Below are 15,676 nucleotides of genomic sequence, written 5' to 3' on the forward strand. Positions count from 1 at the left end.
TCTCTCCTGTTTGGTAGGAGAAGGCTCCGTGTTGACCCAGAGTGAGTTTCCTTCCCTGTGACCTTTGCAGGAGGCTGAAACCCAACGCCGGAGGGGCTCGAGCACAATGGGAATGTGTTCCTGCAATCCCTTACGTGGATCCTAAAGCCCTGAACAAATATTGCCATAAGTTAATCAGGCCGATAAAAGAACACAGCTGTGCCCGGCCCAAGGCTGCAAAGTGACTCAAGGGCAATGCCATTGCATGGGTGAGGGAGTGCTGTTCCCCAATGCTCTGGCACCTGAAAATCACTTGGGTTGAGGCTATTCAGCACGGCAGGTATCGCTGCTCTGTGGCCCTACAGCCACTGGGGGGAAAGGCCTGAGGTGAAGCGAATGGGGAACTTTGGGGCTGTGGTCCCTACAGCAGCACCCACCTGAGTCACAATGGGGCCGGGCAGCACCGAGGTTGCTCCTCCCTCATCCCATAGCACTGGGGAATGCAGCCGAGCAGCCTCAGCCACATCCTCCGCCCATGGGCACGGCACAGCCGGATGCGCCCTGTTGGCACCAGCTCATCCTATAGGGCATCCTCGTGCCCTGCAGCTGTATGTGAGCCCTCTAAGGCTGCACCACAGCTCTCTTGTGGCTCTCGGTGTGATCCACTGCACCCAGGTGTGACCCAGAAGGGTTCTGTGCTGTGTTATGCAGGAGGAAGCCCTGCTGATCCCAGCCCGACTGCAGTGGGTGCAACGTGCCTGCAACGCACCGAGAGCTCTTGCAGAGTGCCTGACCTCACAGCACTGCCAGCTGCTCCGCCTTGCACTGTGCTGCCACTGCTGGCTGTGCTGTGCACGGGGTGAGCACCTCGTGTCCCTGCTTCATCCCAGAGCATCCTAATAGAAGCAATACAAACACAGCAGCCAACGGTGAGCAAAACCTTCCTTAGGGAGCAATCAGAGCGGAGCAGAACCGACCGAGGCAAAGAAGCAAACAGAACCAGCTGATCTGATGTGAAAAGATTGGGAAGAATGTGAGCACACAGGAAGCAAAAGGTGTTCTTCAAACCCTGCTCACATCCCTTGGAGCAGCACCAGCTTGGAGACGCCGCTGCGCCTCGGTTTGCTCATTCACTCTGCACTTTGCAGCGAGGAGGGTGTTTTAATGCACTGCAAGCACAACATTGGCTTCAGCTTGGAAAACAGCCCAAAAAGTGCCTCTTCACAAAGCTAATTCTGGTCGCACACACTCGGAGCCCCACGGCTTGCATTTTTTATGAGCTCCCTGTGTGGATCTGTGGAAGGATCTGTGCGTTCTTGTGCTGACAAACCCACCCACGCTGCATTTCGTATTTGCAAGCAGATCTTGCATGGTTTGTGTTAGCCTTGATGGGATGGGTTGATATTCCTGGAAGCTGTGCACAAAGCTTTGATGGCATTGCTCTGCAAAGGGGGGGCTGGGGCCTCCATGGGGATGTACTGACCCCTATAGCCATGGGGTTGAGGTACAATGACTTTGGGAACCACTCAGCTCTGTCACAACACGAAGCCCAAAGAGCTGATGCTGTTGGGTTACAGTGAGCCAGCAATGAAGGCAGGAGCAGACCATGAGTCTCCTGCCCATCTGGTGCCCTAGAATTGATCTTTGCTGAAGATGCTTCACATCTGACCATCCCTAAAGGGCTCACCTCCTTGCTTACCATCACATGGAAGCAAGAAAACAGAGCTCTCCAACTCAGAGTGGTTGCTGTCAGCAGGAGGGATGTGGTCAGTTCAAGGTGATGGCATTTTACGTGCTGTTAAACCAAAATACTCCCAAGCTCTCCTACAGAACTTGAGGGTAAGCATTAAACACCTGATTCCATACTGAGCAGTCCCACACAGGCCCCTCCAGCCCCGTGTGCCTTCAGTTTCCCCATTGGTGACCCACTTAACAGCATTGCTCCATCTCCGGTAGCTGAGCTGCTCTGTGGCTCCTTGGTTTCAGCTCTGTGTGCCCAGCAGCAATCAAGGCTCCATCCCCCACCTGCTCTGTTGTGCTGCCCACACTCACTAGCTGCCCTCTTTACCCTGAGAGGTCACCTGTGGATGCTACCTGCGGAGGTGGCACAACTGGGCCTGGGATGCAATTTGGATTAGCTAAACATTAAGCTACGTCCAGGTGGAAATGAGCACCTGTGACCCGGAGCAGCATTCCTGAGATGTGGGTCACGGGATGCTGAGCACAGCTGTGTGGTTCTGGCACTGGGGCAGCTTTTACCCACAGCTCAGCTCCAGCAATTCTGCATTGCCTGGAAAGAGTGATCTAAAAATTGCAGCTTTTCCCCCTAAAGTAGGTGAAATATTTATAATCTCAGCCTCTAGAGGAGACCTTTTGCGTAAGCATCAGCTGCTCCAGCTCCAAAATGCACACACTCCCACAGCCCATCTCACCCTTCTTATCCACAGGAGGGGCACAGACACCTTTAATTGCATTTGTCTGGAGCGACTGGCTTTATTTATGGGTACGGCGCTCAGGCTGCAGAGTGAGGGGGGGGTTTTAGTGGCTGTTTCTGTTGCGTTGGATGCAATGTGAGGCTCGGACCGAGCAATGGGAGCTGCCCACCTCTTTCTGGGTGAGCCGCTGCTCCACCCCACCTCGAGGCGATGCTGGGGGTGGCTGTTCGGACGGTTCTCTGCCCCCGTGGGGATGCAATGAAGTCTCGGAGGGCTCCGGGTGGGCTCCGTGGGTTCCGTACCGCACCGCCCGCCGGAGGAAGGCTCCGCCCGGCCCCGGGAGGCGGCGGCGATCCCCGGTCCCGGAGGCGGAGTCATCGTCCGGCGGGCTTCGGAGCCACAGCCCGGGGAGGAGGAGCGGGGAGCGGGGCGGCGGCGGGGCCGGGCTGGCAGCGGGGCCGGGAGGTGCGGGAGCCGCATCTCCGCGGGCCGCCCCGCGCCGCCGCCCAGGATGTGGTGGGACGAGCGGGTATCGGCTCGGTTCCGGAGGAACCTGCAACCCACCCTCACCTATTGGAGCGTCTTCTTCAGCTTCGGCCTCTGCATCGCCTTCTTGGGGCCCACGCTGCTGGACCTGCGCTGCCAGACGCAGAGCTCGCTCTCGCAGATCACCTGGGTCTTCTTCTCGCAGCAGTTCTGCCTCCTGCTCGGCAGCTGCCTCGGAGGGGTCTTCAAGAGGACGTAAGGGCTGCTCTGCTCTGTGGGGTGTGAGGGGGCAGCGCTGCTCCCTCCGGGTCTGTGGGGCTCAGATGGGTGCGGAGATGCGGGACGGAGGGATGGGGCTGCGGAGCGGCTCCGCGTCTACCCCCGCATGGGACGGTGCGATCCCTGCAGCTCGGGACGGGGACGGAGAAGTTGCAGTGAGAACTTCCTGGAGGATGTTTTCCCAATCGTGTGGATCGAGGGAGTTCGCGGTTGACTCGGTTCGATAAGCCCGGGGTCGGGAGGTGATACCCGGATAACCTGCGGGGTTCACTGGGACAGCCCACCCCGATCCCACCGGGCAAATAACGCTCAGGGCTCAGCCCTAAAGGTGGCCAACTGCGTTTGGTCCGAGGCGTGATAGACAGCCGAATCAGCTGATTATTTACACTGTTGGTAATTGTTTGGGCTGTGGTGTCACACACACCTCCATGTGCGTCTCCATACGTCACACACATATATATATTTAACAGGCATGTAAAGGAATCTTGCATAAGTGCTTCACTTCTGGAAGGCACCCGTTTGGAAACGCTTCCTTTAACTCTTGCCTCATGAGTTGAGAAGGGAAGTGAGTGGGAGGTGTTGGTTGGTAAAGGTGGCACTGGGGCACCAACAGCTGTTGTCCCAGTTCATGAGCTGTCCCAGCGCTCCTCACCCCAGAGAAGCTGCTGAACATGGGGCTGGAGTTGGGGAGCAATGCGAGTTCAGAGCATAAAGGATGGCCCAAATCCCTCTGCAGCTCACTGTCCATTTTGGTTGCCAGGATGAGCTCCAAAATTCCTGCTGGCTTTCAAAGAAGAAACTTTCTCACCAAAAACCACAGCCGGTGCTTGCAGTGCTCGGTGCCCAGCATCCCCTCCTGCATTCCTTTGCCTTTACCTTTTCCATCTGGCTGGATGTTATGTCTGCCTTGTGAAGCTGTGCTCCCTCCACGCTGCTGTGCCACGTGTGCTTGTGACAGAAGCACCGTAGTGACCAAGCACTTGTGCCCCAGTTTGCTTTTTTCCCCCCATCCTGAAGCTGCGTTTTTGTATCCTCCTGCATTTTTGCTTTTGCTCCTGGTGTTGGAACAGCCTGAGCTCATCCTATTGGTATTAATAGGAGAGCAGAGGGCTTTGAGGGGGGGAAGGGGGCTGCCCTGTGCTGGAGCCCTGCACAGGCTCTACCCAAAGGCACAGCATAGCTGGAGAAGGAGGGGTGTGAGATGGCACCCCCCAGCCTCCCCTCATCCTCTTAGGGCTCTGGGTTTTTAATTATTGCTTTTGCAGAGTGGAATTAACCTGACGGTCATTTGTCTTCTTGATGCGAGGGATGTAGAATGTACTTCCTGAGGTCTGGAAAGCCATCCTTCAAGTCAGAGGGTGCTGCAGTGAGCTGGGTGCTTGTTGGCATTGATACAGCATTGCATCTTATGGAGGTCAGCTTGAACCTCTGGGTGTCAGGTGTGGATCCTCTCTTGGGTTGCGATGGAGCCAGGTGTGCTGAGTGCTCCAGGAAGGGAGAAAAAGCAAGATAATCATTTTGACAACCAATATTCATGCTGAAAAGCAAAGGAGCTTTTGTGATGCTATCGGCCTCATTTCACACCTGAGCACCTGGGACAGGAAGGGAGCTCTGCTGGGGATGCAGGACCAGGGTTAGGTGCTGGGTGCTGCATCATGGCACTACATCTGGGTGCCCTTCGGAGGGGCACATCAGTTTCACACCATGGGGATGTGGGGGTTCAGAGCCGCTCTGAAGTCCTGGGATGTCTCCTTTGAGGATCCTTCCCAAGGGTTTGTCTCTTCAGATACCCCCCAGCTGCTGTGTGGGGCTGAGCAGTGCCCTCGAGAGCATCTGGGTGCTGTGTTGGGGGATGGGATGACCCTTTAATGTACCCCCAAAGGCAGTGCTGGATGCCCCAGTCTGAGGGTGTGAGTGTGTGATGGATGTCATACAGCTGCAGGCAGTTTTTGCACTTTGGGCAACATGGAAGCAAACTGTTCAGTGCTTTATAAAGACATCACGTTATTTGCAATTAATATTTAACTCCAGTAATGAGTGTGGCACCAGCAGTGCTGGGCTTGCAGGAGAGAAGAGGTGTCTCAGGGATGCCTCAGTGCACATTGCTTCATCACTTCCAACCTCCCTGCAGGCTCATTCTGCTTCCCTCCCATTCATCTCGCTCCCTTGCTGCAAAACCCCATGTGGGATCACTGGGTGCTGTTGGAGGGAGGTCAGCATTTAGGGCTCTGCAAACCATGGACTCCTGCAAGAGGGAGGCTATGAGCACCTCGTGCCACCGGCTGATAAGGGGCAGCTGCCCTCGTGCTCTTCCTTCCCATGCTGCTGAAGCACAGCACAAGCCACAGGCAGGATGTGGGAGGTCAAGTTGCTGTGGGTTTGGGATGAAAGAGGGCTGTGCAGAAGGACGGTGGCGTGCCTGGGGCTGAGCCATCCTGCTGCCCATCACTTCTGCCTCTCCGGGTGTTCCACTTGCTGGTCCTGTACCCACAGCTGCTAATGACACCTCATTTCTATGAGCTGTTGGTCATTGCCCCGGGTGGCTCCTCGCAGGCTGGGAGGTGCCTCTGCTATTTACTCACTGCTGTGACTCAAGTCCCATCTTTCTGCTGGCCTCAGTGATTCCAGCACTCGGCTGTCTGCTCCCCGTTTCCTTCCTTCCTTCCTGCCTTCCCACTTGGCAGCTCCAGTGCAGCACGGTGCCAACCTGGGCTCTGTTCTGCAGGATGCAGATGCTGCCCGAGCAGAGCACGGTGCAGGGCATGGAGGGAGAATGCAGATCCGTGCAGGTAACAAAGGGAGGTCCTCATCCTTCTTCTGCCTTGGAATGTGCAGGATGGGTTAAGGATGGTTCCTCTTGAGCTACAAAGTGCAGACATGTCCTGTGCCACCAGCTACCCTGGGGCTGAGAACACAACATAGTGCTGCGGTGCAGATGTGGCTCTCGTGGAGGTAATTCTTTCTTTCCCCTTCCTGCTCCAGGTTGTCTCAGTCATTGTTCGCGCTCTTCGCCTCATCCCTGGCCATCTCCCTGGTCTTTGCCATCATCCCGCTATGCCACAATGTGGTGGTGCTGGCTGTGGTCATGGCAGTTGCAGGCCTGGCCATGGGTTGCATCGACACCATCTCCAACATGCAGCTGGTAAAGATCTACCAGAAGGACTCTGCCATCTTCCTGCAGGTGAGCACAGAGCCCGTGAGCAACCTGACTGCGCTTCCTCCTCCTCCGTGACCACAGCCCTGCCTTATCCCACAGGCTCTGCATTTCTTCGTGGGCTTCGGAGCATTGCTGAGCCCCCTGATAGCCGACCCCTTCCTCTCTGACACCAACTGCATCCTATCCAACGGCACGGCCAACACATCCACCAACCTGCCCCACATCCGCAAGTCCCTGGTGCCGCACCACCCAGGCAACCTGTCCCACTACGACCTGCCCATGAAGGGCATGGTGGTCACACGCGTCTCTTACGCCTTCTGGATCATGGCCCTCATCAATGTAAGTGGATGGGATCTGGGCATTTGGGATGTCATTGGTAGTAATGAAGGAGGTGTGAGGATGGATTAGAAACCCAAGCGGGGTGTCCAGCAGGGCTGTGTGCATGGCAGCTGATGAGAGAGGAACAGGCATCAGAACTGCTGGGTAGTGACTGTGCAATGCAAGGTAGGATGCTCCCTGCTTAGCAGCAGCTTTAGTTACCTCTGATACTGTGTGTGCCATGGGAAATGTGCTGTTAATTACACCAGGGCATTGCCTACTTCACCAGTCTGTCTTGAGCAAGATAATTAAGTTTTGGAGCATTGAATATCTGTTTTGAATGTGACCATGTGCAGCACAGCAAGGACACAGCGCTCGGTGCTGACACCCCAGGGAAGTGGATGGGATGAACGAGCTGTAGGAATGGAAACCAGGACCAGCAAGCAGCGTTGTTATTACTTTTTAAATGGCCCCAAACCACAGCTCCACACCCGGATTCACAGCGCTGTGTGTATCCTGTATGGCTGCAATGATTCATTTCCATGCCTTGCTTTGTTTCGAGTCGAACCGTCTCGGTTTGGCTTTGGCATCGGTGGGGTGTCAAGCTGACAGAATACTCCGTTTCGGTGCTATGGAAGCCAAATGCTTTTCTTTCAGTTATCAGACGAAGTCCAATTGGATGAGTCTCGGAATGAAAGAAATTTGGCTGAGAGGAAAATCTGGGGCTTTTTCATCCAGATTTGGAATACTTTATAATAAATTCACTTTCCCACAGAAAGGAAATGTCCTCATCCAAAAGGGGCTGGAAATCGGAGCAATGTTCCTCTTATAGGGCCGTGCTTGTCTGGATGGTGTCTGTCCTTGGGGAGTGCTGTGCTGGGATCTGAAATGGGAACTGGGATGCTGGAGGTGTATCCACACTGAGCTGCAGAGTGCAATGAATCATTGAGCTTATAATGATTAATAACCTGCAAAGGGTGGGGGGGTGATGTCTCCTTTGCATGGAGCTGGAGGTACCTGCTGGGAATGGAAGGGCTGGGATGGGGCAGCTGTGCCTGCAGCGTGGGCTGTCCCAGTGCTGGGTGATGTGTGCCCAGTGTGTTGGCACTCGGTTCTGTTTGCTCCTCTCCACCTGCCCGTGTAATGAGCAAAGTGCTTCCCAGGACACTCCGTCCCTGCATATAGCTTGGGTTCAAGGCCAAGCTGTGCCACGGGGTCACAGCTTGTGGGAATCTCCTACCAAAGAGAGCCAGAGCTGAGACTGGGCTCTTGTGCACCCAAGACACCATCAGCTTTAAGATATATGGATACAGGGCAAGGGAGCAGCTTGCTTTGGAGATAGGGATACATGCACGGTCCCATTGGGAACTGAGGACCCCAGCAGTGTGCCCTCCATGCAGGCATTGAGTGCTCCTGAAGTGCCTGGAGCTGTTATCTCTATGGCCAGTCCCTCTGGTTTGTTTTTTCTTCTTATTCTGTGTGTGTGAGGTTGAGGTTTCTTTCTTTTATTTTGCAAAATTTGCTATTTAGAAGAATAAAATCTGGTCCTGACCTCCGGAAGGATTAGAACTATCAAGCAAATGCATTTTTCTTCCATGGGACCGAACTCACTGTTCCTATTCCCATTGTTCCCAGAACAATGAAGTCCTCATAAATGAATTCAGGCGAGAGAGGCGGGTGTGGAGGGGGGGGGGGGGGGGGAATTCTCCATACATTTAAATAATGCCACAAGCCAACAAAAAGCAGGAAATTTGGAGCTCGAGCTCACACTTGCTCCCAGACATGGAGAAAACAAGAGCTGGGCGGCTGGAGAGTGAGCTGTCACTTAGGATTTCCTGGCTTTCTCCCCATTTGTTGCAGAATAAACAGCACTGGAGGAGGAGGCTGCTCAGGGGCAGACCCAGCTTTTCATTTACTTCCCTCTATTTTCATTCCCCTTATAAAAAGAGAAAAGAAGAGCAGTCCCTCTGGGTTTGCAGGCACCACCAAGTCGGGGTGCATGCAGGGGGTCCCAAGGGCAGGGCTGAACTCACTGTCCCCATGTTTTGTCCCTATGTGAGGACACTGAACACTAACACAGCCCATGCAGTGCTGACTGCGGGGTGTGGATATCATGCAGCTGTGAATCAGAAGGTGCTTGCATCCCAGCTCCTGCAGCATAGGCTGGGCCGAGGGGCTGTTTGCAGCTGTCTGGCTGCAGCCGTTGGCCTGGGAACCAGGAGCTCATCTCTCATGAGATGCTGAGCAACCCCTGCTAATGGCTGGAGATGGGCAAAGCAGGTCTCAGAGCAGCTTGTTTGTTCCCCACAGTTTCAACCAAAGGATTCTCATTCATATCTCTGTGTTCCCTGTAGGTAAAAACCATCTTATTATTAATCTTTGGGTAGGGGCAGATGTGCATTGATGGAGTTGGATGGGGAGGAACGCAGAGATGTGGCACTGAACGACGTGCTTAGTGGGGATGGGTCGGGCTCCCCAAAATGCCCTTGTGAATGAGGGACTGCAGTTTGTGTGTGCTGTGCATTGCCCTTACCTGCTCCTCTCTGCTCTCCCCCAGCTGCCGGTGCCCATCGCTGTGTTCTTCCTGCTCTACAAGGAGCGCATGGTGCCGTGCTTCAATAGCAGCAGCCACCCGTTGCTGTCAGCAGATGAGCTGGCAATGGAAGCACGTCCCGTGGAGAAGGATGACCCGTCCACCTCTGTGCACAGAGCCCACGCTGCAGGAGGTGAGCTGCAGGCACCTCGCTTATGGCTCTAGGGAATGGGGTGAGCTGAGGGAGGAAAAAGCCTTCATTCTCAATGTCTCCGTGGTGGTTAACAAGCGAGCTTAATTGTTATTGTCTAAGGAGGAAGCTTTCCAAAACATACATGAACGTAATCCAAAAGTGCCTGAATGATCCCATTGGTTTGGTGCCCAATTGGAGACGTGCTGAGGTGCTGCGAGGAATGTGCTTGAAGTTGTGGGTTCTCTGTTGTCCATTGAGGTTGTGTTCATCTAACAGCACTCCCCTTAGCTGAGGCATCCCCATTGCAGGCTGGCAATTACCCAGCCCCAGGGGGACCTTCCAGCTGAGTTTGCTTTGCATTGTTTTTCACCAGGTCACGATGACTTATTTAGCTGCTGCCAAAGCAAAAACTTCAGAGGGGCTTCTTACACCTACTTCGCAGTCCACATCACTGGGGCTCTCGTTCTCTTCATGACTGATGGGATCGTGGTGAGTTCAGCCGACAGGAGGATCTTGTCTGAGCAAAGCTATATGGCTTCCTTCCTTCCAAATAGCTTATAACAGCCTATACCCAGAGGCACCCACGTGTCCCCTGTGTGCAGTGGGCTGGACCTGATGCAGTAGTCGGGTTCCCAAGGTAGCTCATTAAAAGCTGATGGTGCTGGCTGACACGTTCCCTGTTTCTTGGGAGGGAACTGACTGTCTTTGAGTTCTTGCTGTGAGATGTGTTCAGAGAACGCAATTCCAAGACAGTCCTAAGGGGAAGAGAGCATCTCTATGGGTAAGAGCTTAGCACGCGCTTTACCCAGTGCAGCTGTTCAATGGTGCCCTTTTAGGTGTCTCAGTCCTGTGTTCTACTTCTGTCTCCAGCTACAAACTCTTGGGAATGAGGCTCGTGGAGGTTCAGTAGCAAATCCAAAGACAGGCCCTCCTTGTTAATATTTAAGGACAGGTTGAAGTTAAGGTTGCAAAGCCTGGCAATCACCACATCACCATGACATGCTGTTCTGCTTTTCCCTACAGGGAGAGTACTCAGGCTTCATTTACAGCTACGCCGTGGAAGAGCCTCTCTCTGTAGTGCACAAGGTGGCTGGCTACCTGCCCAGCCTCTTCTGGGGGTTCATCACACTGGGCAGGCTCATCTCCATCCCCGTGTCCTACCGAATGAAGCCAGCAACCATGGTCTTCATCAACGTGGTAAGGCTATTCCTGCCTTCCTCCTGCTTGCCTCCAAGATGCTGTCTAGTTCTGATGCCAAACCTGGGCTAGATCTGCACCAGGTAGTGTGACAAGCACACCAACGGGGTGAGCTGCATCACTGTCTCTATGCCATTGTGACTGACGTGCAGGAGGTAGCTGACACCTGCAGTGTGGTTGTACTGCTTTTCTGAGCTGGAGGTTTCTGTAAGCAACTAGTAAATCATCTGCCAACTTCATTTATTTTCATATCATCTTCTCTGGCATCCACGGGGAAATCAATGTGCCAGCCGTGGGGAAAGGAAGGCAGCTAAGCTTGGAAGTTCTCTGCTTAGACTTTAGTGGTTGTCAAACAAATCAATGTGATGTTTGCTTGCTTAAGTTAATAAAAGGTATTCACTTGAAGGAAGGGGGATGGAACCCTGAGAGGATAGATGAGGGATGCACAGAAGGACATGACAGACAACAGGGAGGGAACCGGTCCCATTTCCCCATCATGAAGAGTTGGCAGTTAATCTACAATGTCTTTAAACCAGAAGTTATTCTGCTAGGAGGTTTTACTGGTAATAAACAAAACAGTGTGGTGAAAATGTACAGTGGGACCTTCAGCTGTTGCAGACAGATGAGGAACCCCGCTTTGGCACCTTATTGCTGGTCGCTTTGTAAACTCAATCTATATACCAACAGCTCCAGTGAAATGGCTTGCCCTTGTTTTTCAAATGAGTATAATAACCTCCTGTTTCAGAATGTAGCCACTAGTGCAGTGATATGGGAGCAGGGAAAGCTCAGCCCTACCAGGTTTAGATCAGCTGTGTGGCACAAGTATCACCTCAACTGGCTTAATCACCTTCTGAGCTGTCTGATTGCTCTCTAAAACCTGAAGATAAGACATTTTTAGCAGCTGCTTGTATCTGGGGAGAGGAGGGAAGAGCCTCCAGCCCTTAACAGAAGCCTCCTCACTTCCTTTTAAAGGCAATAATATCACCCAAGGACTTGCATGGTCCTTGCAGTGCTTGCAAGTTGGTACTGCTGCATGTAGTCAGACAGAGCATCTCTTGGCAGTCATTCTATAGCAAATTCAGTTTGAATTCAATTTCTTTGCAATCCAAATTGTTCCTGTATATATGCAAACGACAATCACCAGAACCTGAATATTTAAGAAAGATATCCTAAGTTGGTATAGAAGAGCTCCCTCTGCTGCCTCCCTGTGCCATAGTTACCAGCACACTCTCCAGCTTGCTGAGTAAGGTTTGTTAATGATCGAGACTGCTGCCTCCATAGTATTTACTTAATCTTAACTCAGCATTTGCAGACTCTGTGCTTGTTGCTTACAGGTTGGGGTCCTGATAACCTTCCTCCTGCTCCTGATTTTCTCCTCCAGCGTTGTCTTTTTGTTTGTGGGGACAGCATCTCTGGGTCTGTTTCTCAGCAGCACTTTCCCCAGCATGCTCGCCTACACTGAGGACATCTTGCAGTACAAAGGTGAGTGGGGATCTGGGCACAGCTGGCAGACTCTGAAAGCAGGCAGGCATTCAATCCTAGAGCTCAGGTACCGTGACACCCAGCAAGTTCCCCTTCTGCTTTAGGGATGCTTAGGAGGATTGGAAGAAAGGTCTGTTTTTGAATAGTCTTCATTCAAGCTTGTAGTTGGCAAAGCAGACTGCACAAATCCCAGATTTGCTGCACTAATAACTTCCACAGGCAGAGATCCAGACTGCTTCTTAGTTTCCTGCAGCTTCAGGGCTCTCAGACAAGAATGTCAGTTCTGAAAGCATCATCCAGGTTATCAGTGAACTGAAAACCCCAGAGTTTGGCCGGCTCCTATAGGAGGTCTCTGCTAACCTCAGCTTCTGGGTTAGTGATATAGAAGAATGAAAACCTTTTCAGCAAGAAGCAACAGCACCGCTGCTGGTAGGGACAAGTGACAGTTGTTTTTTGTCTTCAACTTTTTCCTTCCCTTACTCCCACAACAGCCACACGCTTAGATGGAAACTTCCACTGAGTATTTCTCTGTCTCATCCACAGAGGTCTGTGAAAAAAGCAATTTGAAGTAGCTGCAGGCTGGTCCTGCTGGCTGTCACTATCACTTGTGCTGTTTCTTTTCAGGCTGTGCCACAACTGTGTTAGTGACGGGAGCTGGAATTGGAGAGATGGTACTACAGCTGCTGGTGGGATCGGTAAGCGTGGGCAAAGGGAGAAGATGAGGAGTGCCAAAACCTGCCTGAACTCCACTAGAAGTCTTAATCCAGGTTTAAGGCAAAAGCAATGGCTCAACCCTGAGTTATCAAAAAGCAAAGCCCTCACCAAATGCCAGTTAGGTATTCAAATGCTATGACTACAGGTCTGATGCTTTTTCTTTTCTCTCCAATCGCAGATCATACATGATCAGGGCAGCTACAGTTTCCTGGTCTGCGGGATGATCTTTGGAGGCTTGGCCTTTACCTTCTATTCTTTCCTCTTGTTTTTCCACAGGATGTACCCCAAACCTTCATCAGGTAAGAAAGCACCAACACTCAGCCCTGCTTTATAATGAGAGGAACAATGGCATATGCATCAATACATAAGCAGGGTGCAGCACTGCAGTGAAATGAAAGGAAATGTTTATTTTACTGCTGCTTCCTGTCCCCTCTTCCTGCTTTGACTTGCCCACAAAGCCTTGGCAGCCACAGCTCAGGGTTTGCTTTCTTTGCTGTTGGAGGAACAAGGAAAAAAAAGGATAACACAGAGGAGCTACAAACCAAATAGGATGCTAGCTGTGCTACCACCACTGTGCTACTGCATAGCTAGCAGGAGCAAGCCCTACCAGGGCAGACTGCACAGGGCTGTTCCCTGGCTAAAACCCAATGAGCAACAGTCTGCCATTCAAAGGGGGCTGTCAGGCTCTTGAGAAAAGCCTCAGTGCTAAGAGATTTCTCTTACCTGCTCTATCAGTCTACATGCACTATATTCCTTCTTTAAGCACCTTTTACAAAAGGAGCGCTGCATGACAGGCAAATAACTAACCCAGGTTACTGGAAATTGAAGCCTTTCTTCCAGGATCAGCAAAGCAAAACAAGTGGGATGGGGTGGCTGATAGAACTGGCAGTTTCAGATGAAGTAGCTGATGTCCATTTTGCAGATACGGATGCTGTCTCACCTGACAAACCAGCAGTAATGGATGACACCGGACAGTATCAGCGCTGAAGAAATGGCCGTACCCTGGAAAAGCAATAAGACAGCACACAATTAAGCAGTACTATTGAGGATGATTTCGCACTTAATGACTAAATCATGCAAGTTTTCTACAATCAAAAGCACACTAGGTAGATTGGGTAAGTCAGAATCAAGGAAACATCCTACAACAACACGGCAAGCTCAGCACAAGTTGCCTGTGCCACGTGGACCAAAAAGACTGTAAACATCAGAATGACCCTATACCCAAAAGGCTATGAATATGGCAGGGATGATGTTGAACTCCTGCAAATGAGCTTTCACACAAACCCAGGACGGAGGGTGGGAACAAAGAAGGTCTATTTGTTCCAGATGTAGGATTTTGACCATCTCCTGGCTTAAGGCATTGAACTCAACAGGTTGTTTTTCTTCTGGTCTGTGAAGTACAGGAGGCCTTAAAAACGCACAGCACAATACTGGCTTATAATTCCTTCTTGGTGCAACACGGGAATATATGCAATCACCATGAATACTTCCAGAATAATTACGCCATTGGTAGAACCCACCAAGTGCACAGTGGTAGCAGGATCTATCTATATTTGCACAGTTGATTCTTGTCTAATACACAGTACCAGACACATTCACTAAGACAGTGTCTTATTCAGCATGCTGGGGCCTCTTGATTATTAAAAATCATTAGCTTTTTTTTTTGTTATTAAGAGTCAAGAATGAGTTATGAGTTGTGATGGTTTGTTTTGCTTTAAGTCGTTATTTTAGCTGCTACAGTTGCAGTGTCTTTTAGGGCAGTTTTATTCCTAGCTTCCAGACGAAGCTTAAAGAGAGGTATTTGGGAGCCAGACTCCAGCTGCTTATTCTGTGCAATACTTACTATAAAAGGTGCCTTCTGTAAGGTACTTTTATACCCCCATGCATGGCCTATTACAAGCAATGAAGAAAGGACTGGCTTTAGGAGAATGTAAAGCTACATGCATCTATTTCTTCAGTGAGTGATTGGACATGTACTTTTTGCTTTAACTGCTGTATGTGGATGTACATATGTACGTGTGTATATAAAGCTGTGTTTAATTAAAGGTGATTTATTGATTGCTAGATTCTCAGCATGACTGGACTCAGGTAACTGAAACCCTTTAGCAGCCAGGACCATCTGTTAGCACCTGCTCTCACGTTTAGACTGATTCTATCAGCTGCTAAGCCTTCCTTAGACTTTCTATTTCTCCAAGCAACAGCTCTTACCTTCCATCACTGTAGAAACCCTCACTGAAGGGAAGACCTGCTGACCTGCCCTTAACTCGTGGCTGCATTTCAGGAGCCCTGCTCATTAGCTCCCAGAGCAGTAATTCTTCTCTGAAACCACAGGATGTCACTGTTACTCTCCTTGAGAGAGCTGGGATGAAAAAAGAAGGGGTGAACTACAAAACCCAGTTGCAGGCAAAGAAAATAATCTGTCCTTAATTAAGCTCCTCCCACTATGAGAACATTCTCTCCGTTGCAGTAGAGGAAATGAGCGTGAAACAATAAACTGAGAAAGTCTGTTTTGAAAAACATCCATGTAGATACACATACGTCAGCCCAAGTGCTGTCAACTAATTGAAAAAGTACCTAACTGTGCCTTTGCAGATGGGTGATACATAGACTAAATGCTACTTCCAGAGCAGTGTTTCTTTTGGTTAAGGTGCGCTTTGCAACTCATCTTCCCACTTTGCCTTTAGCACTACATAAAGAAAGCAAGCACTCACCCAAAGGAGAGCTTCACCAGGAGGTGCAGGTAGCTGATCTTGGCTCGCAGCACTGCAAAGCTGGCACCCATCTGCATTCAAGCACAACGTGAAGGATCCTTTGCCTCTGTGAACAAGACAGGTTAGCTCAAGGCCTGATCAACTCTCTCATTAGCACAGTCATTAATTAGCACAGAGCAGGTTGCCCCACAC

At 51.3% G+C, this 15,676-nt stretch overlaps 1 protein-coding gene across 1 annotated transcript; it reads left to right on the forward strand.

Moving 5' to 3' along the window:
• Positions 1-2,602: 2,602 nt before the first annotated feature.
• Positions 2,603-14,839, forward strand: MFSD4A (major facilitator superfamily domain containing 4A). Its single transcript, XM_072356282.1, is given in 11 exon segments — positions 2,603-2,899; positions 2,901-3,155; positions 6,162-6,360; positions 6,436-6,675; positions 9,212-9,380; positions 9,754-9,869; positions 10,404-10,577; positions 11,912-12,059; positions 12,684-12,754; positions 12,952-13,072; positions 13,696-14,839. Coding segments are annotated over 11 exon segments (1,833 nt in total). The 5' UTR covers positions 2,603-2,624; the 3' UTR covers positions 13,761-14,839.
• The last annotated feature ends 837 nt before the right edge of the window (positions 14,840-15,676 follow it).

This window comes from Excalfactoria chinensis, chromosome 23 (genome assembly GCF_039878825.1).
Source record: "Excalfactoria chinensis isolate bCotChi1 chromosome 23, bCotChi1.hap2, whole genome shotgun sequence".
Lineage (NCBI taxonomy): Eukaryota > Metazoa > Chordata > Aves > Galliformes > Phasianidae > Excalfactoria > Excalfactoria chinensis.